Here is a 24,284-nt window from a genome sequence, read left to right as displayed (position 1 = left end):
TCAACATCCTACTATTTGTAGACTTTTAAAATCTATTTGTCTTAAACGTCCTCTTTTTCTAGATATTCTATTTCTCGTAGAACTAAGACTTTATCTTCTTCTATTTTTTCTCCTTATTTTTATGAACAACCTAAGCGTTGTGTAGTTGTCTCATAGAATACAAAGAACTTCTCTTCTTATATCACCTTCCCATAATCAACGTATTTCTTATGCTCCGCCTCGTTTGCCTGTCTCTTCCCCTACCATTGGGTGAAATGGGTTATGTCTCAATCTGGCGTTGACCATAGTTTCTCTTCACATTCTATTAGAGGAGCCTCTGCTTCTAAAGCATTTTCTAAATCTGCTTCTCTCCAAGACATTCTTAATGCTGCTGATTGGTCGTCACATTCAGTCTTTAGACAATTTTATTTTAAACCGATTCATTCTATTCCTTTTAATTTAGTTTAGGTTTTTTGCTTTAAACTAGCAAAATAGGAGTCTCTGTCCTTGTAACGAAATTCTGATTATCCTAGCTCTGTGAAGGAATAATCTAGATTTTATTAAAGAGACAGAGACGAGTATTTTCCCTCCACACGTTATTTTATTATATTTGGAATATATTTTTTCCCTACCTATATTAAAGGTTTTATTACAATTATTAATATTATATTTCATGTTTTATTTTAGTGCAAAATTCTTCATCAGAATTTCCAGGAACCTTCTGAGTCCACTGGACTTGTTCTTCACTCAAATTTTCCTGCATTTAATTCGACTTTAAGCAAGTTTTCATCTGTTTCAAGTTCTAAAAGAATATTATTCTTCAATCAAGTCTGTTTTTCTTCAGTTCTTCTGTGTTTCTTCAGCCTTATGTTTCTGGGACTTTTGTTTTATTTTTCTGGCATCAAAGAGGAGGAGTTTACAGTTACTGGTCATTTTATGGATTCTTGGACTTCTCTCATTGGTCATTTTTATCCATAACATCTCAAGCCTTGTTTTCATTGGTTTCTATGTTATATTCATTGTTGTCTGTTTTTTATTTAAATTTACTGTCCGTTAAAATGCTGTTGGCAGTAAAGTGAAAAGATATATAGCAAAATACTTGTCTCTGTCTCTTTAATAAAATCTAGATTATTCCTTCACAAAGCTAGGATAATCAGAATTATTTGTAGTAGCCTGGAACCAGACATCCCTGAACTGCAAGAGATGTGTCACACAAAGATTGCCTGGTCCCCAGTCCAGTCATTGATTTTTGGATTACCTGACTCACCTAGGTTTCCCAATACAGAAACCATTTCCTGCACCAAATACTTAGCCCTCCCGGCATCACAGAGGGTGACTAGGTGCATGCCGCTTGATGACACTGCCTAGAGGGTCCTCATGATGTACTTACGGAGAAAATGACTGCGTACTTTAGGAAACCCCTTGGCCTAACACTGGGAGAACCTCCAAGTCTGCCACCAAGCATGTATGCTTAGTGCATACCTTCAAAACACAAGACCTCATCCGCATAGGAACAGAAGCAGCAGGCTGGCGATGGGAACAAAACATAAACCACCACCCAGGAAAGAGGACACAGCTCTAGGAATTGTCTGGAGGGAAATGTTAAGCAGTAAAAGGGGACATGGTTTATTTCTGTCCATGCCCCTCTAGGGAAAGGGAGTCTCACCTGTTAAATGTAGGACAGGGAGACCAAGATAAGGTATAAGAGCTCAACAATACAAATAAAAATAATATCAAAACTGCAAACTATAGACTAAACCATACCCAGGGCTGTGTGTGGCAAGACAGTAACAGTGTGCCCTAGGTTGTGTGTAACAAGAGAGTGACAGTGTGCCCTAGGCTGTGTGTGACAAGAGAGTGACAGTGTGCCCCGGGCGAATGTGACCAAACGGTGATAGTGTGACCAGGCCGTGTGATCAGACAGTGACAGTGATCAGACAGTGACAGTGTGCCCTAGGTTGTGTGTAACAAGAGAGTGACAGTGTGCCCTGGGCGAATGTGACCAAACAATGATAGTGTGACCAGGCTGTGTGATCAGACAGTGACAGTGATCAGACAGTAACAGTGTGCCCTAGGTTGTGTGTAACAAGAGAGTAACAGTGTGCCCTAGGTTGTGTGTAACAAGAGAGTAACAGTGTGCCCTAGGTTGTGTGTAACAAGAGAGTAACAGTGTGCCCTAGGCTGTGTGTGACAAGAGAGTGACAGTGTGCCCCGGGCGAATGTGACCAAACGGTGATAGTGTGACCAGGCCGTGTGATCAGACAGTGACAGTGATCAGACAGTGACAGTGTGCCCTAGGTTGTGTGTAACAAGAGAGTGACAGTGTGCCCCGGGCAAATGTGACCAAACAGTGATAGTGTGACCAGGCTGTGTGATCAGACAGTGACAGTGTGCTCAAGGCTGTGTGTGACCAGACAGTGACAGTGTGCCCCGGGCGAATGTGACCAAACAATGATAGTGTGACCAGGCTGTGTGATCAGACAGTGACAGTGATCAGACAGTGACAGTGTGCCCTAGGTTGTGTGTAACAAGAGAGTGACAGTGTGCCCCAGGCAAATGTAACAAAATGGTGATAGTGTGACCAGGCTGTGTGATCAGACAGTGACAGTGTGCCCAAGGCTATGTGTAACCAGACAGTGACAGTGTGCCCAAGGCTATGTGTAACCAGACAGTGATAGTGTGCCCAAGGCTATGTGTAACCAGACAGTGATAGTGTGCCCAAGGCTATGTGTAACCAGACAGTGATAGTGTGCCCAAGGCTATGTGTAACCAGACAGTGACAGTGTGCCCAAGGCTATGTGTAACCAGACAGTGATAGTGTGCCCAAGGCTATGTGTAACCAGACAGTGACAGTGTGCCCAAGGCTATGTGTAACCAGACAGTGATAGTGTGCCCAAGGCTATGTGTAACCAGACAGTGATAGTGTGCCCAAGGCTATGTGTAACCAGACAGTGATAGTGTGCCCAAGGCTATGTGTGTAACCAGACAGTGATAGTGTGCCCAAGGCTATGTGTAACCAGACAGTGATAGTGTGCCCAAGGCTATGTGTGTAACCAGACAGTGATAGTGTGCCCAAGGCTATGTGTAACCAGACAGTGATAGTGTGCCCAAGGCTATGTGTGTAACCAGACAGTGACAGTGTGCCCAAGGCTATGTGTAACCAGACAGTGATAGTGTGCCCAAGGCTATGTGTAACCAGACAGTGACAGTGTGCCCAAGGCTATGTGTAACCAGACAGTGATAGTGTGCCCAAGGCTATGTGTAACCAGACAGTGATAGTGTGCCCAAGGCTATGTGTAACCAGACAGTGATAGTGTGCCCAAGGCTATGTGTAACCAGACAGTGATAGTGTGCCCAAGGCTATGTGTGTAACCAGACAGTGACAGTGTGCCCAAGGCTATGTTTGTAACCAGACAGTGATAGTGTGCCCAAGGCTATGTGTGTAACCAGACAGTGATAGTGTGCCCAAGGCTATGTGTAACCAGACAGTGATAGTGTGCCCAAGGCTATGTGTGTAACCAGACAGTGATAGTGTGCCCAAGGCTATGTGTGTAACCAGACAGTGACAGTGTGCCCAAGGCTATGTGTGTAACCAGACAGTGATAGTGTGCCCAAGGCTATGTGTAACCAGACAGTGATAGTGTGCCCAAGGCTATATGTGTGTAACAAGACAGTGACAGTGTGCCCAAGGCTATGTGTAACCAGACAGTGATAGTGTGCCCAAGGCTATGTGTAACCAGACAGTGACAGTGTGCCCAAGGCTATGTGTAACCAGACAGTGATAGTGTGCCCAAGGCTATGTGTAACCAGACAGTGATAGTGTGCCCAAGGCTATGTGTAACCAGACAGTGATAGTGTGCCCAAGGCTATGTGTAACCAGACAGTGATAGTGTGCCCAAGGCTATGTGTAACCAGACAGTGATAGTGTGCCCAAGGCTATGTGTGTAACCAGACAGTGATAGTGTGCCCAAGGCTATGTGTGTAACCAGACAGTGATAGTGTGCCCAAGGCTATATGTGTGTAACCAGACAGTGACAGTGTGCCCAAGGCTATGTGTAACCAGACAGTGACAGTGTGCCCAAGGCTGTGTGTAACCAGACAGTGATAGTGTGCCCAAGGCTATGTGTAACCAGACAGTGATAGTGTGCCCAAGGCTATGTGTAACCAGACAGTGATAGTGTGCCCAAGGCTATATGTGTGTAACCAGACAGTGACAGTGTGCCCAAGGCTATGTGTAACCAGACAGTGATAGTGTGCCCAAGGCTATGTGTAACCAGACAGTGATAGTGTGCCCAAGGCTATATGTGTGTAACCAGACAGTGACAGTGTGCCCAAGGCTATGTGTAACCAGACAGTGATAGTGTGCCCAAGGCTATGTGTAACCAGACAGTGATAGTGTGCCCAAGGCTATGTGTAACCAGACAGTGATAGTGTGCCCAAGGCTATGTGTGTAACCAGACAGTGATAGTGTGCCCAAGGCTATGTGTGTAACCAGACAGTGATAGTGTGCCCAAGGCTATGTGTGTAACCAGACAGTGATAGTGTGCCCAAGGCTATGTGTGTAACCAGACAGTGATAGTGTGCCCAAGGCTATGTGTAACCAGACAGTGATAGTGTGCCTAAGGCTATGTGTAACCAGACAGTGACAGTGTGCCCAAGGCTATGTGTAACCAGACAGTGATAGTGTGCCCAAGGCTATGTGTAACCAGACAGTGATAGTGTGCCCAAGGCTATGTGTAACCAGACAGTGACAGTGTGCCCAAGGTTATGTGTAACCAGACAGTGATAGTGTGCCCAAGGCTATGTGTGTAACCAGACAGTGACAGTGTGCCCAAGGCTATGTGTAACCAGACAGTGATAGTGTGCCCAAGGCTATGTGTGTAACCAGACAGTGATAGTGTGCCCAAGGCTATGTGTAACCAGACAGTGACAGTGTGCCCAAGGCTATGTGTAACCAGACAGTGATAGTGTGCCCAAGGCTATGTGTGTAACCAGACAGTGATAGTGTGCCCAAGGCTATGTGTAACCAGACAGTGATAGTGTGCCCAAGGCTATGTGTAACCAGACAGTGATAGTGTGCCCAAGGCTATGTGTAACCAGACAGTGACAGTGTGCCCAAGGCTATGTGTAACCAGACAGTGACAGTGTGCCCAAGGCTATGTGTAACCAGACAGTGATAGTGTGCCCAAGGCTATGTGTAACCAGACAGTGATAGTGTGCCCAAGGCTATGTGTGTAACCAGACAGTGACAGTGTGCCCAAGGCTATGTGTGTAACCAGACAGTGATAGTGTGCCCAAGGCTATGTGTGTAACCAGACAGTGATAGTGTGCCCAAGGCTATGTGTAACCAGACAGTGACAGTGTGCCCAAGGCTATGTGTAACCAGACAGTGATAGTGTGCCCAAGGCTATGTGTGTAACCAGACAGTGATAGTGTGCCCAAGGCTATGTGTAACCAGACAGTGATAGTGTACCCAAGGCTATGTGTAACCAGACAGTGATAGTGTGCCCAAGGTTATGTGTAACCAGACAGTGATAGTGTGCCCAAGGCTATGTGTAACCAGACAGTGACAGTGTGCCCAAGGCTATGTGTAACCAGACAGTGATAGTGTGCCCAAGGCTATGTGTGTAACCAGACAGTGATAGTGTGCCCAAGGCTATGTGTGTAACCAGACAGTGATAGTGTGCCCAAGGCTATGTGTAACCAGACAGTGATAGTGTGCCCAAGGCTATGTGTAACCAGACAGTGATAGTGTGCCCAAGGCTATGTGTGTAACCAGACAGTGATAGTGTGCCCAAGGCTGTGTGTAACCAGACAGTGACAGTGTGCCCAAGGCTATGTGTAACCAGACAGTGATAGTGTACCCAAGGCTATGTGTAACCAGACAGTGATAGTGTGCCCAAGGCTATGTGTAACCAGACAGTGATAGTGTGCCCAAGGCTATGTGTAACCAGACAGTGACAGTGTGCCCAAGGTTATGTGTAACCAGACAGTGATAGTGTGCCCAAGGCTATGTGTGTAACCAGACAGTGATAGTGTGCCCAAGGCTATGTGTAACCAGACAGTGATAGTGTGCCCAAGGCTATGTGTAACCAGACAGTGATAGTGTGCCTAAGGCTATGTGTAACCAGACAGTGATAGTGTGCCCAAGGCTGTGTGTAACCAGACAGTGATAGTGTGCCCAAGGCTGTGTGTAACCAGACAGTGATAGTGTGCCCAAGGCTATGTGTAACCAGACAGTGATAGTGTGCCCAAGGCTATGTGTAACCAGACAGTGATAGTGTGCCCAAGGCTATGTGTGTAACCAGACAGTGATAGTGTGCCCAAGGCTATGTGTGTAACCAGACAGTGATAGTGTGCCCAAGGCTATGTGTGTAACCAGACAGTGACAGTGTGCCCAAGGCTATGTGTAACCAGACAGTGATAGTGTGCCCAAGGCTATGTGTGTAACCAGACAGTGATAGTGTGCCCAAGGCTATGTGTGTAACCAGACAGTGATAGTGTGCCCAAGGCTATGTGTAACCAGACAGTGATAGTGTGCCCAAGGCTATGTGTAACCAGACAGTGATAGTGTGCCCAAGGCTATGTGTAACCAGACAGTGATAGTGTGCCCAAGGCTATGTGTGTAACCAGACAGTGACAGTGTGCCCAAGGCTATGTGTAACCAGACAGTGATAGTGTGCCCAAGGCTATGTGTAACCAGACAGTGATAGTGTGCCCAAGGCTATGTGTAACCACACAGTGATAGTGTGCCCAAGGCTATGTGTAACCAGACAGTGATAGTGTGCCTAAGGCTATGTGTGTAACCAGACAGTGATAGTGTGCCCAAGGCTATGTGTAACCAGACAGTGATAGTGTGCCCAAGGCTATGTGTAACCAGACAGTGATAGTGTGCCCAAGGCTATGTGTAACCAGACAGTGATAGTGTGCCCAAGGCTATGTGTAACCAGACAGTGATAGTGTGCCCAAGGCTATGTGTAACCAGACAGTGATAGTGTGCCCAAGGCTATGTGTAACCAGACAGTGATAGTGTGCCCAAGGCTATGTGTGTAACCAGACAGTGATAGTGTGCCCAAGGCTATGTGTAACCAGACAGTGATAGTGTGCCCAAGGCTATGTGTGTAACCAGACAGTGATAGTGTGCCCAAGGCTATGTGTAACCAGACAGTGATAGTGTGCCCAAGGCTATGTGTGTAACCAGACAGTGATAGTGTGCCCAAGGCTATGTGTAACCAGACAGTGATAGTGTGCCCAAGGCTATGTGTGTAACCAGACAGTGATAGTGTGCCCAAGGCTATGTGTAACCAGACAGTGATAGTGTGCCCAAGGCTATGTGTAACCAGACAGTGATAGTGTGCCCAAGGCTATGTGTGTAACCAGACAGTGATAGTGTGCCCAAGGCTATGTGTGTAACCAGACAGTGATAGTGTGCCCAAGGCTGTGTGTAACCAGACAGTGATAGTGTGCCCAAGGCTATGTGTGTAACCAGACAGTGATAGTGTGCCCAAGGCTATGTGTAACCAGACAGTGATAGTGTGCCCAAGGCTATGTGTAACCAGACAGTGATAGTGTGCCCAAGGCTATGTGTGTAACCAGACAGTGATAGTGTGCCCAAGGCTATGTGTAACCAGACAGTGATAGTGTGCCCAAGGCTATGTGTAACCAGACAGTGATAGTGTGCCCAAGGCTATGTGTAACCAGACAGTGACAGTGTGCCCAAGGCTATGTGTAACCAGACAGTGATAGTGTGCCCAAGGTTGTGTGTAACCAGACAGTGATAGTGTGCCCAAGGCTATGTGTAACCAGACAGTGATAGTGTGCCCAAGGCTATGTGTAACCAGACAGTGATAGTGTGCCCAAGGCTATGTGTGTAACCAGACAGTGACAGTGTGCCCAAGGCTATGTGTAACCAGACAGTGATAGTGTGCCCAAGGCTATGTGTAACCAGACAGTGATAGTGTGCCCAAGGCTATGTGTAACCAGACAGTGACAGTGTGCCCAAGGCTATGTGTGTAACCAGACAGTGATAGTGTGCCCAAGGCTATGTGTAACCAGACAGTGATAGTGTGCCCAAGGCTGTGTAACCAGACAGTGATAGTGTGCCCAAGGCTATGTGTAACCAGACAGTGATAGTGTGCCCAAGGCTATGTGTAACCAGACAGTGACAGTGTGCCCAAGGCTATGTGTAACCAGACAGTGATAGTGTGCCCAAGGCTATGTGTAACCAGACAGTGACAGTGTGCCCAAGGCTATGTGTAACCAGACAGTGATAGTGTGCCCAAGGCTATGTGTGTAACCAGACAGTGATAGTGTGCCCAAGGCTATGTGTGTAACCAGACAGTGATAGTGTGCCCAAGGCTATGTGTAACCAGACAGTGATAGTGTGCCCAAGGCTATGTGTGTAACCAGACAGTGATAGTGTGCCCAAGGCTATGTGTGTAACCAGACAGTGATAGTGTGCCCAAGGCTATGTGTGTAACCAGACAGTGATAGTGTGCCCAAGGCTATGTGTAACCAGACAGTGATAGTGTGCCCAAGGCTGTGTGTAACCAGACAGTGACAGTGTGCCCAAGGCTATGTGTGTAACCAGACAGTGATAGTGTGCCCAAGGCTATGTGTGTAACCAGACAGTGATAGTGTGCCCAAGGCTATGTGTAACCAGACAGTGATAGTGTGCCCAAGGCTGTGTGTAACCAGACAGTGATAGTGTGCCCAAGGCTATGTGTAACCAGACAGTGATAGTGTGCCCAAGGCTGTGTGTAACCAGACAGTGATAGTGTGCCCAAGGCTATGTGTAACCAGACAGTGACAGTGTGCCCAAGGCTATGTGTAACCAGACAGTGATAGTGTGCCCAAGGCTATGTGTGTAACCAGACAGTGATAGTGTGCCCAAGGCTATGTGTAACCAGACAGTGATAGTGTGCCCAAGGCTATGTGTGTAACCAGACAGTGATAGTGTGCCCAAGGCTATGTGTAACCAGACAGTGATAGCGTGCCCAAGGCTATGTGTCTAACCAGACAGTGATAGTGTGCCCAAGGCTATATGTAACCAGACAGTGACAGTGTGCCCAAGGCTATGTGTGTAACCAGACAGTGATAGTGTCTGTCACCATTTTTTGCGAATTATGGATATCATCCAACCATCACCCCCATACCTTCAGCACCCTCAGATTCACCTTTAGTGGATGAATTCAACAATGCTCTACTAGACAATTTCAGATTTATTAAGGAAAACATAATAAAAGCTCAAAACAACCAGAAGCACTACTTTGATTTACGGCAAAGAGAACCACCTCACTATCAAATCGGAGATCAAGTTTGGCTGTCAACTAGGAACTTAAAGTTACGTTTACCAAGTAGGAAGATGACTCAGAAGTTTTGTGGACCCTTTACCATATCTAAAGTAGTTAATAGGAATGCAGTCACGCTAGATTTACCACCTACCATGAAGATTCATGTGACTTTCCATGTCCCCCTTCTCAAGCCATATACTCCTAGTAGAACTACTAATCCTCTACCACCTTCAACCCTCCCTCAACAGGATTCAGATGTTTATGAAGTCAAGGAGATACTTGATTCACGGTATTCAAGAGGCGTATTACAATACCTGGTTAGGTGGCGGAAATTTTTGGAGGACGACGACTCTTGGGAACCTGCTTCTAACCTTTCCGCACCTCGATTGATGGCCCAGTTTCATAGGAGGTTTCCAGATAGTCCTAGGCCACAAGCTGAGTATCAGCCTGCCTGAGGGGGGAGTCATGTCAGGTATTTGCTTGCACTGTGCCTTTAACTGCTGATCTACCAACCAAAATCAGACAACCCCTTTAAGACACCTGTTCACTAAGCACTCCTTGCTTAGTATTTTGTTATTTCAGCTAGGAGTAACACTGAGCCCAATTGCTCTGACGCAAGCCTTTGATTATAACTACTTTTCTCAATTCTTACTTAAAAATCAATTTGTGTAAGCTAACTGGGGACTTATCAAATATCCTGAACTGCTGCAAACCTTCCAGTCTCACTCAATTCAATCTGGAGGAATACTTCATGTGGTAACTAGCTACTCATTTCTCAAACAAACTTCTGGAACCTAACTGCACTAGTTCGACTCTACAGAATTACAATTACCTGGCATATCATCAAGGTACGATTTCTAACTCAAAGTTATTTCAGCACTATACCGGAAATATTTGTATGTCTGTTATTTTCCCCTGTGGCTTCTCCGCTCCTCCGATGACGTCACACGCTATGAAAACAACAGCGTGATCAGACTAGAGGAAGTCTCCTCCCCTGCTAGTGTTAGATCTCCGGAACTGTCAGCAGCAACAGAACTCTGATCTAAACTGGGAGTAAGGTAATCTGTTTGCCGTAAAACATCTTTGTTTATATGTGTGAAGGTTTTCCTTATGAACATTGCTTATTACCAAGACTCGTTTCTATTGTTATAATAACAACTGGTACAGTTTAACATTGTCTTGCCAAAAAGGGAAACCTTAAACACTGCATAAGTGCATACTCAATACTCTTGCTAACCTAATCAATTCATCTTCTCAGCTTGTATATATTTTTTATGCCTTGACTCTCAGAATAACAAGTCCCTGGACCTTAAAGTTACGGTCATTAGGTGACATACATTCTCTTGATGATATCTGAATGTTATATACTATCCACTAATATCTACACTAATCTGTATGATTACACTCACTCCACAGTGTCCGCAAGTAATTTTGGTGAGATATTTATTACACAGTAATAGTGAGCCCCAGACTGTGTTACCAGACAATGATAGTGTGCCCAAGGCTATGTGTAACCAGACAGTGACAGTGTGCCCCAGACTGTGTTACCAGACTGTGATAGTGTGCCCCAGACTGTGTTACCAGACAGTGATAGTGTGCCCCAGACTGTGTTACCAGACAGTGATAGTGTGCCCCAGACTGTGTTACCAGACTGTGATAGTGTGCCCCAGACTGTGTTACCAGACAGTGATAGTGTGCCCCAGACTGTGTTACCAGACAATGATAGTGTGTCCCAGACTGTGTTACCAGACAGTGATAGTGAGCCCCAGACTGTGTGTTACCAGACAGTGATAGTGTGCCCCAGACTGTGTTACCAGACAATGATAGTGTGCCCCAGACTGTGTTACCAGACAATGATAGTGTGCCCCAGACTGTGTTACCAGACAGTGATAGTGTGCCCCAGACTGTGTTACCAGACAGTGATAGTGTGCCCCAGACTGTGTTACCAGACAGTGATAGTGTGCCCCAGACTGTGTTACCAGACAATGATAGTGTGCCCCAGACTGTGTTACCAGACAGTGATAGTGAGCCCCAGACTGTGTGTTACCAGACTGTGTGTTACCAGACTGTGTTACCAGACAATGATAGTGTGTCCCAGACTGTGTTACCAAACTGTGATAGTGTGCCCCAGACTGTGTTACCAGACTGTGATAGTGTGCCCCAGACTGTGTTACCAGACTGTGATAGTGTGCCCCAGACTGTGTTACCAGACTGTGATAGTGTGCCACAGACTGTGTTACCAGACTGTGATAGTGTGCCACAGACTGTGTTACCAGACTGTGATAGTGTGCCCCAGACTGTGTTACCAGACAGTGATAGTGTCCCCCAGACTGTGTTAGTGTGCCCCAGACTGTGTTACCAGACAGTGATAGTGTGCCCCAGACTGTATTACCAGACAGTGATAGTGTGCCCCAGACTGTGTTACCAGACAGTGATAGTGTGCCCCAGACTGTGTTACCAGACAGTGATAGTGTGCCCCAGACTGTGTTACCAGACAGTGATAGTGTGCCCCAGACTGTGTTACCAGACAGTGATAGTGTGCCCCAGACTGTGTTACCAGACAGTGATAGTGTGCCCCAGACTGTGTTACCAGACAGTGATAGTGTGCCCCAGACTGTGTTAGTGTGCCCCAGACTGTGTTACCAGACAGTGATAGTGTGCCCCAGACTGTGTTACCAGACAGTGAGTGTGCCCCAGACTGAGTGACCAGACCTTCATAGAGTGCCCCAGGCTGTGTGATCAGACTGTGACAGAGAGCGCCATGTTATCTGACCAGACAATGGACATATTATGAGAATATATAGAGAAGGAAGTTAACATATAATGTATTGGGACGAATGAGAGGATGTTGGAAAGAGATATACGGAAGGGTGAATAGAGACTAAAATTGCAAAGCCTCAGAAGTCACCTTCAGGAGATTCCTCTTGAACGTATGTTCCCGTCAGGTACCGGTGTACAAGAGCTGACTTCCCACTTGACAGATTGCCAACAATGCCCTACAACATAAAGAAAAAGGGTTGTAAAGGTGATGGACTGCACCCAAAACAAAATCTAAACCTTCCTTTATGAATGTGATTGGTCAGGGTCTCCTTCAGACAATAACTGATTAAACTAGAAAGTCCCCAGCCAGTCAGTAAGCACATCCCACAAAGACAATGATGCTGGGCATTGGAGAGTTTACACCCTGTTTTTCTACAGCAAGGTATAGCTAAACCATCCTGGCAACATAGATATAATAAACCACAACCCTTTCACTTCTCTATGTCTGGCTATAAAACCTCACCACACTGGTTCATTCAGATAATGAGCCCAGAACACTATCCTGCCCTGTCAATCACCCTTACGCCATCAGATTATAAACCCAGAACACTATCCTGCCCTGTCAATCACCCTTACGCCATCAGATTATGAGCCCAGAACACTATCCTGCCCTGTCAATCACCCTTACGCCATCAGATTATGAGCCCAGAACACTATCCTGCCATGTCACTCACCCTTAAGCCATCAGATTATGAGCCCAGAACACTATCCTGCCCTGTCAATCACCCGTCACGCCATCAAATGATGAACCCAGAACACTATCCTGCCCTGTCAATCACCCTCACGCCATAAAAAGAAAATTTATGCTTACCTGATAAATGTATTTCTTTTTTGACACGATGAGTCCACGGATTATCTTAATTACTAATGGGATTTTCTCCTCCTGGTCAGCAGGAGGCGGCAAAGAGCACCACAGCAGAGCTGTTAAATAGCTCATCCCTTCCCTCCCACTCCAGTCATTCGACCGAAGTTAAGGAAAGAAAGGAAAAGTCAAAGGTGCAGAGGTGTCTGAAGTGTAAAAAACCCAACAAACTGTCTTACAAAAACATGGCGGGCCATGGACTCATTGAGTCAAAAAAGAAAAAAAATTATCAGCTAAGCATAAATTTTCTTTTCTTTTTTAAGACAGGATGAGTCCACGCCCTTCAGACCAGAAAAGCATTGAAGATCGCTCTCAGCTCCAGAATGTTTATAGAAAAAAAACAGACTCTGACTGAGTCCAAACTCCTCTCACCCTAGAAGGCTGGTGTCTTGTCACAATCATCCAAGAAGGTCTGCGAAAGCTGGTTCCCTGGGAAAGATGATCCAGAGACAACCACTGATCCTGATCCAGTAGTATTCACAGGGACAAATCCGTATAATCTTCGCTCCATTGCCTTATCATGCTTAACTTCAGAGGTCTGAGATGGAACCGAACAAATGGGATGATGTCCATTGCTGCCATCAGCCCGATTACCTCCATGCACTGAGCCACTGATGTCCGAAGAGTGTGCTGAAGAATAAGACAAGTATCAATAATCCATAACCTTCTGACTTCTATCAAAAAAGACCTCATTGACAGGGAATCTAACATAGATCCCAGAAATTACCTTAAATTTAGGACTCAGGAACCCTTTCCCCGATTTACTTGTAAAGCATGGCAAATCACCCATAAGGGTCTCAAGGCGTTGCTCATTTTGTTGTCCTTACTGGGGACCAAAACCTGCAACTCTTGGGCTGCTACAAAGCACAGCCACAGTGCCCTAGCATGCTGAGCTATCTGCCCTAAGCACTATCTGTCCGAATAGAACCAGACAACGTATGAGCTAGTATGCTGCCGTAAAAGGTAGTAATACCAACCTGGGTTGTCATCTTGAGCAACCCACTACCCCAATATTTATGGGATCCTGAAAAGGAATAGCTATCCTCTATAAGGATAGAAGTCTCCTGGTAAGTATGGAATTGTCTTCCAAGACTCCTTGAGAGATCCTCTAATAAAAACCTCAATATAGGAAATGTGAATAAAAGGGTAATACCCATTCACTCTCATTTCTTAGTACCGCTTCTTGGTAACACATAAAATTAACAACAACCGAAATGTCGTTCCAGAGTAGCTAAAAACTCCTTAGTAATAACCGGAGCAGAGTTAGCTTAAACCTGAAGAGGGTTACCGCTATTGTTCAGCGTGTGGCCGCTATTTCGATCACCATTTAAAGAGGATGGTGTTACTGTGTGACTAGTGTAATCAAATAAACCGTGTGCAAAATATTCCACTGGAAAAAATAAATTAATAAAACGTGTACAAATTAATCCACTGTATAAAATATTCAACTGTGAGTGAAACCTTGAAATAATGTAAAACAAACTCAAATTCAACTATGTGCTTAACTTTCGAATACATTTTTTAAAAGACAAAAACAAATCTGGCAAGACTCAGTTCTATGTGCTTTCCTTAAATGCTAGCGTGATATTGAACTTGTATGCCATTTATTATTGACATTCATACTGGATTATGGAAAGCCGCACAACATTTTAGTGTCACTATTATTTTAGATTGAATATTTTCACGGCATACAAGTTCAATATCACGCTAGCATTTAAGGAAAGCACATAGAACTGAGTCTTGCCAGATTTGTTTTTGTCTTTGAAAAATGTATTCGAAAGTTAAGCACATAGTTGAATTTGAGTTTGTTTTACATTATTTCAAGGTTTCACTCACAGTTGAATATTTTATACAGTGGATTAATTTGTACACGTTTTATTAATTTATTTTTTCCAGTGGAATATTTTGCACACGGTTTATTTGATTACACTAGTCACACAGTAACACCATCCTCTTTAAATGGTGATCGAAATAGCGGCCACACGCTGAACAATAGCGGTAACCCGCTCAGAAAATAAAAGTGTTTATCTAATATAAGAATTATTGTGCAACAGGCTTTACCAGACAAGCTTATGTTGTAACAGTCTTGTAATAGAGATCGCTTCATTCATTTTTTTGACAAGCAATTTAAATAGCGGTAACCTGCTGAACCATAGCGGTTACCCGCGCAGAAAACAAAAGTGGTTGATATTATAAGAATCATTGTGTAACCACATCTACCAGATGAGCTTATGTTGTGGTAAGTCACAGCCCAAATTATAAGAATCATTGTGTAACCATATCTACCAGATGAGCTTATGTTGTGGTAAGTCACAGCCCAAATTATAAGAATCATTGTGTAACCATATCTACCAGATGAGCTTATGTTGTGGTAAGTCACAGCCCAAATTATAAGAATCATTGTGTAACCATATCTACCAGATGAGCTTATGTTGTGGTAAGTCACAGCCCAAATTATAAGAATCATTGTGTAACCATATCTACCAGATGAGCTTATGTTGTGGTAAGTCACAGCCCAAATTATAAGAATCATTGTGTAACCATATCTACCAGATGAGCTTATGTTGTGGTAAGTCACAGCCCAAATTATAAGAATCATTGTGTAACCATATCTACCAGATGAGCTTATGTTGTGGTAAGTCACAGCCCAAATTATAAGAATCATTGTGTAACCATATCTACCAGATGAGCTTATGTTGTGGTAAGTCACAGCCCAAATTATAAGAATCATTGTGTAACCATATCTACCAGATGAGCTTATGTTGTGGTAAGTCACAGCCCAAATTATAAGAATCATTGTGTAACCATATCTACCAGATGAGCTTATGTTGTGGTAAGTCACAGCCCAAATTATAAGAATCATTGTGTAACCATATCTACCAGATGAGCTTATGTTGTGGTAAGTCACAGCCCAAATTATAAGAATCATTGTGTAACCATATCTACCAGATGAGCTTATGTTGTGGTAAGTCACAGCCCAAATTATAAGAATCATTGTGTAACCATATCTACCAGATGAGCTTATGTGTTGTTGAAATAGGCACGGAATACAATTACATAAGCCTAAAGGGGAATCAGAATCCCATCATACCTAAGTAGTAGGTGGGCGTCTAAATCTTTAATAACCAAAGAATTGGCTTAACCTGACTATAAAAAGATTGTTAATATTGTAAGTATTTTAGATTGTTAACATGGATCCATGAGGAATATATAAGGACTTTTTATTGATTTTTAACTCCACAATTGTACGTAATTGGAGACATCAATCCAAGGTGTTTTTTATATAAATACATAAATCTTATTCTTTGTAAGGACTTTGAGTAAGATCTACGTGGAAAATAGTCATTTTTAGACTGAATAGTGAAGTTTACTGTGAAAATTGTTAATTCAAATTGTTTTAATATCTTCCAGAAATGGATTTTTAACCATTATTGTAATAAATATTGTTAAAGAAATTTAACTTAAGCTTAAGACCCTGCCTCCATTGTTGGCGCTTTGAAATACTTTTCTATTAGTTTGATTGTTTGTCTATTGACCACTAGGGGTCAATTTATCTCAGCCAAGAGTCAATATCAACAGGCGCTGGGTGATTTTTTTCTCTTTTTTCTCTTTTTCTCTTTTTTCTCTTAAACCTGAAGACACTACTTCAGTATCGGCGTGAGGAATCATACCGTCAGAACTGAGATCTTACTACCGAAGTATCCCCTTCCTCATGTAACTTGGAGGGAACCTCTAAGCAAGTAGTCTACAATGACAGAAACCTCACTCACTTAATATTTATACTTCCTCCTGCACTCTCCCTGCAGCATGGGAAAAGCCGACAACACACCTGACAAGCCCATATGGAAATGATGTCTAGCAAGATAACCCTAAGAGGAGTCGAGAAGGAAGCGCAGGGCACTGGATGACTGGACGCTAAGATTTTAGGACACTTGAGGGGAAGGCTGCAGAACATATTGAACATTGCCCAAAAGCTTCAGAAACATCCAAGGCAATGTCGGCTCTGAAATTATTATTTTTTTTTTTATATATCAAAAACTTTATAATACATGGAGAACAGAAGACTTTAGTCAATTCACAGAAGTATCAAGACATACCGTGAAAATAACCTCCTTATTCACTTTGTATTCAATAAAACTGAATATCAATACAAAAATTACTGTGGCTTTAAATGATAAAGGAAACGTTCTAACCTAGTTCCCTTACATTGTACATACCATTAATAAGGAGAAAAGGACTCCTGGATCCAGTGGAACTAACAATTTCTTAATCAAAAATGGATGGTACTGTCTCTTTAAATGTTAAATACACTGCTTTATTTTTAACACAGAAGAGTCTCTTAGAGATATAAAAATCTCCACACCCCATTTAAATCTTGTAGGCATTCATCCAGACATCGAATGAAAACATAAATAAGTAAATAGTAGTCGTTCTGACTATTGTAAGAATAAATTAGGCATTGCGTGTAAAGCCTCTCTGCTGTACTAAACAACACAGCAGAGATGGTATCCATACTACTCCGCACGCTTGATCCGTACTGAGTGTAAAGCCTCTCTGCTGCATGATTTACAATGCAGCTGAAAAGGCATCCCCCTAAAATCGTACTGATTATGATAATCCTCTCTGCTGAATCTATTTGTTCACAACGCAGCAGAGAAGGTATCCGCAGTACTCAATATTAGTGCAAAAAGTAAAAGCCTTTCCGCTGCATAGTCGCAGCACAGCAGAGAAAAGGCATCCACAGCACTCAAAGACATTCCTGTAATGACCGAAACCTCTCTGCTGCATAGTCACAGCACAGCAGAGAAAAGGCATCCACAGCACTCAAAGACATTCCTGTAATGACCAAAACCTCTCCGCTGCATAGTCACAGCGCAGCAGAGAAAAGGCATCCACAGCACTCAAAGACATTCCTGTAATGACCGAAACCTCTCTGCTGCATAGTCACAGCACAGCAGAGAAAAGGCATCCACAGCACTCAAAGACATTCCTGTAATGACCAAAACCTCTCCGCTGCATAGTCACAGCGCAGCAAAGGCATCCACAACACTCAAAGGCATTCCTGTAATGACTGAAACCTCTCCGCTGCATAGTCACAGCGCAGCAGAGAAAAGGCATCCACAGCACTCAAAGACATTCCTGTAATGACCGAAACCTCTCCGCTGCATAGTCACAGCGCAGCAAAGGCATCCACAGCACTCAAAGACATTCCTGTAATGACTGAAACCTCTCCGCTGCATAGTCACAGCGCAGCAGAGAAAAGGCATCCACAGCACTCAAAGACATTCCTGTAATGACCGAAACCTCTCCGCTGCATAGTCACAGCGCAGCAAAGGCATCCACAGCACTCAAAGACATTCCTGTAATGACTGAAACCTCTCCGCTGCATAGTCACAGCGCAGCAGAGAAAAGGCATTCACAGCACTCAAAGACATTCCTGTAATGACTGAAACCTCTCCGCTGCATAGTCACAGCGCAGCAGAGAAAAGGCATCCACAGCACTTTAAGACATTCCTGTAATGACCGAAACCTCTCCGCTGCATAGTCACAGCGCAGCAGAGAAAAGGCATCCACAGCACTCAAAGACATTCCTGTAATGACCGAAACCTCTCTGCTGCATAGTCACAGCACAGCAGAGAAAAGGCATCCACAGCACTCAAAGACATTCCTGTAATGACCGAAACCTCTCCGCTGCATAGTCACAGCGCAGCAAAGGCATCCACAGCACTCAAAGACATTCCTGTAATGACTGAAACCTCTCCGCTGCATAGTCACAGCGCAGCAGAGAAAAGGCATTCACAGCACTCAAAGACATTCCTGTAATGACTGAAACCTCTCCGCTGCATAGTCACAGCGCAGCAGAGAAAAGGCATCCACAGCACTCAAAGACATTCCTGTAATGACCGAAACCTCTCCGCTGCATAGTCACAGCGCAGCAAAGGCATCCACAGCACTCAAAGACATTCCTGTAATGACTGAAACCTCTCCGCTGCATAGTCACAGCGCAGCAGAGAAAAGGCATTCACAGCACTCAAAGACATTCCTGTAATGACCGAAACCTCTCCGCTGCATAGTCACAGCACAGCAGAGAAAAGGCATCCACAGCACTCAAAGACATTCCTGTAATGACCGAAACCTCTCCGCTGCATAGTCACAGCGCAGCAGAGAAAGCTTCTGATGCACAGAGAAAACTCTCACTCTAACTACCCGGGAAGGAGACAAAGAAGTGCGCAAACAACGGCGCATAACAGCCCCTCCCATTGTGGGCGTGTCCAGATAAAACTCCCGGGCGGCAAAAAGTAAACAGCAGCCGTGTTCTTATAAGAGATAGATACAGTCATGCTGAAACAGACATACTTCTAAAACAATAACCTCCCGGTCGGCTACTAATATGAATAAAGCCAACGGAACTAGCATTGCACCTACCCTGCATACCCTTTAACGTGGTAGGATAAACCTCCCAGACGGCTGTAAAGTAAAATAAGCCGTTGGGAGTTGCAAATATGCTAAATTATTAAAAACAGAGCCACTTCCCCGCATCCTCCAGTGCCTGCATGCCCTGCCAGATAACCTGTCCCCCTTCCCTCTTAGGGACAGAGTTATCTAGTGTCCAATGTAGGATATATAGGGTGCTACATTTTCCAGTGTATGTATCCTTAACAGAAAAAAGAATTCAGCACTTACCTAAGAAATCTGGGCAGCTCACCCGGCTTGTGAGGTCCTCTTCCTCACATTGGCCTGTGGAACAAAAAAGTACTGAGTATATTCTCCTTCCTCAGACTTTCACAAGCAGGGCAGCAAACCATTTATGGGAGGCGCAGTGAGAATTATGTCCCACAAGTTCCCATTGCTCTAAAGCCACCAAAGCTCTACTGAAGAGACTGATATGGACTACGGATACACCCTAGAACAAAGCAGCACAATCCTGTACCACTTTAAAAATAATAAACTCTTGATTGAAGAATCTAAACTAACACCTCACTTTACCTCTTCCTATCACTAACGTAGGCAAAGAGAATGACTTGAGTGGGAGGGAATGGAGGAGCTATTTAACAGATCTGCTACGGTTCTCTTTGCCGCCTCCTGCTGACCAGGAGGTGAATATCCCATTAGTAATTAAGGTGATCCGTGGACTCATCGTGTCATAAAAAAAGAAATGATGAGCCCAGAACACTATCTTGCCCTGTCAATTACCTTCACGCCATCAGATGATGAGCCCAGAACACTGTCCTGCCCTGTCAATCACCCTTCATGCCATCAAATGATGAGCCCAGAACAATATCCTGCCCTGTCAATCACCCTTCACACCATCAAATGATGAGCCCAGAACACTATCCTGCCCTTTCAATCACCCTTCACACCATCAAATGATGAGCCCAGAACACTATCCTGCCCTGTCAATCACCCTTCACACCATGAAATGATGAGCCCAGAACACTATCCTGCCCTGTCAATCACCCTTCAGACCATCATATGATGAGCCCAGAACACTATCCTGCCCTGTCAATCACCCTTCACGCCATCAAATGATGAGCACAGAACACTATCCTGCCCTGTCAATCACCCTTCACACCATCAAATCATGAGCACATGGCACTATCCTGCCCTGTCAATCACCCTTCACGCCATCAAATGATGAGAACAGAACACTATCATGCCCTGTCAATCACCCTTCATGCCATCAAATGATGAGCCCAGAACACTATCCTGCCCTGTCAATCACCCTTCACACCATCAAATGATGAGCCCAGAACACTATCCTGCCCTGTCAATCACCCTTCACACCATCAAATCATGAGCCCAGAACACTATCCTGCCCTGTCAATCACCCTTCACACCATCAGATGATGAGCCCAGAACACTATCCTGCCCTGTCAATCACCCTTCACACCATCAAATGATGAGCCCAGAACACTATCCTGCCCTGTCAATCACCCTTCACACCATCAAATGATGAGCCCAGAACACTATCCTGCCCTGTCAATCACCCTTCACACCATCAGATGATGAGCCCAGAACACTATCCTGCCCTGTCAATCACCCTTCACACCATCAAATGATGAGCACATAGCACTATCCTGCCCTGTCAATCACCCTTCACACCATCAGATGATGAGCCCAGAACACTATCCTGCCCTGTCAATCACCCTTCACACCATGAAATGATGAGCCCAGAACACTACCCTGCCCTGTCAATCACCTTTCACACAATCAATGATAAATCCACCGTAAAGTCCTTGTGATTCTGCATCACACGGTGTCTACCCTGTTTAATATATTAATTGTGTTGTTTACTAGTGGCTTCTATTTATATTATATCATGAGTATAATTTTGTATTCATTCTTAATTACTGCTGAATTTGATCAACATGAGAATTGTAATATCAACTACATACCATTTATTCATGCAATTATTCTTCTGCAATCGTTACATGCCCATCATATCATCCATTCATTCTGCTATCATTACATGCCCATCATATCGTCCATTCATTCTTCTGCTATCGTTACATGCCCTTCATATCATCCATTCAATCTTCTGCTATCGTTACATGCCCTTCATACCATCCATTCATTCTTCTGCTATCGTTACATGCCCTTCATATCATCCATTCATTCTTCTGCTATCATTACATGCCCTTCATATCATCCATTCAATCTTCTGCTATCGTTACATGCCCTTCATATCATCCATTCATTCTTCTGCTATCGTTACATGCCCACCATATCATTGATTTATTCTTCTGCTATTGTTACATGCCCATCATATCATCTATTCATTCTTCTACTATTGTTACATGCTCATCATATCATCCATTCATTCTTCTACTATTGTTACATGCCCATCATATCATCCATTCATTCTTCTGCTATTGTTACATGCCCATCATATCATCCATTCATTCTTTTGCTATCGTTACATGCCCATCATATCATCCATTCATTCTTCTGCTATCGTTACATGCCCACCATATCATTGATTTATTCTTCTGCTATTGTTACATGCCCATCATATCATCCATTCATTCTTCTGCTATCGTTACATGCCCATCATATCATCCATTCATTCTTCTGCTATCGTTACATGCCCATCATATCATCCATTCATTCTTTTGCTATCGTTACATGCCCTTCACATCATCCATTCAATCTTCTGCTATCGTTACATGCCCTTCATATCATCCATTCATTCTTCTGCTATCGTTACATGCCCACTATATCATTGATTTAGTCTTCTGCTATTGTTACATTCCCATCATATCATCCATTCATTCTTCTGCTATTGTTACATGCCCATCATATCATCCATTCATTCTTCTGCTATCGTTACATGCCCATCATATCATCCATTCATTCTTCTGCTATCGTTACATGCCCATCATATCATCCAATCATGGTCTGTAAGATGGAAGAACACTATCCTGCCCTGTCAATCACCCTTCACACCATCAAATAATGAGCCCATAGCATTATCCTGCCCTGTCAATCACCCTTCACACCATCCAATAATGAGCCCATAGCATTATCCTGCCCTGTCAATCACCCTTCACACCATACTATATCTATGGCAAATATGTTTACACAGAGCTTGCATGATATTTTTCAGTAGATTTGACAGTCATCTACCACTACTATTTAAAAGGACATGCAGATGTCTATAGTTATGACACCTCTACAAGATGCCACCTTGCAATGCACCTACAATACAGGACACAATCAATACATATCTATAAAGATACAAGGAGACCCATGCATTTCCGACTCAAGAGTATTTAATGACTGGTTATAGCAAGAGTAGTTTTTGTAGTATATTAGTTTCTGTACACAAAACAAATAGTAATCGATCACTACAATAATGATCATAACACGAGCCAATCAGCCAACAGAATACAAATTGCTACAAATCTATTCGTTCATTTTACCATCTTTTGCTGTTCGATTAGACCAGAGCGTCACAAATGTGCCAGAAGCCAACCCTGCAGGGACACTGAGCCCATACAGAGGCGTCTCACACACATTTATAAGCACAAGCCCCTACAGAGGCGTCTCACACACATTTATAAGCACAAGCCCCTACAGAGGCGTCTCACACACATTTATAAGCACAAGCCCATACAGAGGCGTCTCACACACATTTATAAGCACAAGCCCATACAGAGGCGTCTCACACACATTTATAAGCACAAGCCCATACAGAGGCGTCTCACACACATTTATAAGCACAAGCCCATACAGAGGTGTCTCACACACATGAAAAAAGAAAAAACAGAGGCGCCGACATGGCCTAGTAATGCAAAGATAAGTGGCTCCAATAAACACAAATCCAGATGTATACTCACAAGAGCAGCGCACCCTGTGGTGCTATTGATGCAGGCCGGAGCCTCGCAGTGGTCCAGCTCACTGTGGGATTGAAGTGGATACCCAGAAGATGTCCCTGAGGGGATTGATAATAGATATCCTATGTGGACACAAAGTATATGCACATAGCCCAGTATTGTTAAGAGCTGACTAAGAGCTGTTTCCTCAGGCTAAACAACTCCTAGTCAGCTGAGAAACGCGTCGCTTTTTATTAAAGTTTTATACATTTTAATACACTTGCTTGCCCTTTGGTGTATTTTTTGTGAGTACATAATTGGGCTGTGCTGCTATTAGCCACCTGAGGAAGACCAGGAAAACTCTCACTCTAACTACCCGGGAAGGAGACAAAGAAGTGCGCAAACAACGGCGCATAACAGCCCCTCCCATTGTGGGCGTGTCCAGATAAAACTCCCGGGCGGCAAAAAGTAAACAGCAGCCGTGTTCTTATAAGAGATAGATACAGTCATGCTGAAACAGACATACTTCTAAAACAATAACCTCCCGGTCGGCTACTAATATGAATAAAGCCAACGGAACTAGCATTGCACCTACCCTGCATACCCTTTAACGTGGTAGGATAAACCTCCCAGACGGCTGTAAAGTAAAATAAGCCGTTGGGAGTTGCAAATATGCTAAATTATTAAAAACAGAGCCACTTCCCCGCATCCTCCAGTGCCTGCATGCCCTGCCAGATAACCTGTCCCCCTTCCCTCTTAGGGTCAGAGTTATCTAGTGTCCAATGTAGGATATATAGGGTGCTACATTTTCCAGTGTATGTATCCTTAACAGAAAAAAGAATTCAGCACTTACCTCAGAAATCTGGGCAGCTCACCCGGCTTGTGAGGTCCTCTTCCTCACATTGGCCTGTGGAACAAAAAAGTACCGAGTATATTCTCCTTCCTCAGACTTTCACAAGCAGGGCAGCAAACCATCTATGGGAGGCGCAGTGAGAATTATGTCCCACAAGTTCC

The 24,284-nt window shown here is 44.0% G+C and overlaps 1 protein-coding gene across 1 annotated transcript in view; it reads right to left on the bottom strand.

Moving 5' to 3' along the window:
* Nucleotides 1-24,284, bottom strand: part of AGAP3 (ArfGAP with GTPase domain, ankyrin repeat and PH domain 3) — a 1,006,220-nt gene that overhangs the window by 934,898 nt on the left and 47,038 nt on the right. The window contains exon 3 of the mRNA XM_053713235.1: nucleotides 12,181-12,268. Within this exon, the coding sequence (XP_053569210.1) occupies nucleotides 12,181-12,268 (88 nt within the window). The remainder of the gene's footprint in view (nucleotides 1-12,180; nucleotides 12,269-24,284) is intronic.

This window comes from Bombina bombina, chromosome 5 (assembly GCF_027579735.1).
Source record: "Bombina bombina isolate aBomBom1 chromosome 5, aBomBom1.pri, whole genome shotgun sequence".
Lineage (NCBI taxonomy): Eukaryota > Metazoa > Chordata > Amphibia > Anura > Bombinatoridae > Bombina > Bombina bombina.
Note: the sequence above shows the minus strand (reverse complement) of the source record. Positions and strands in the feature narration are given on the sequence as shown.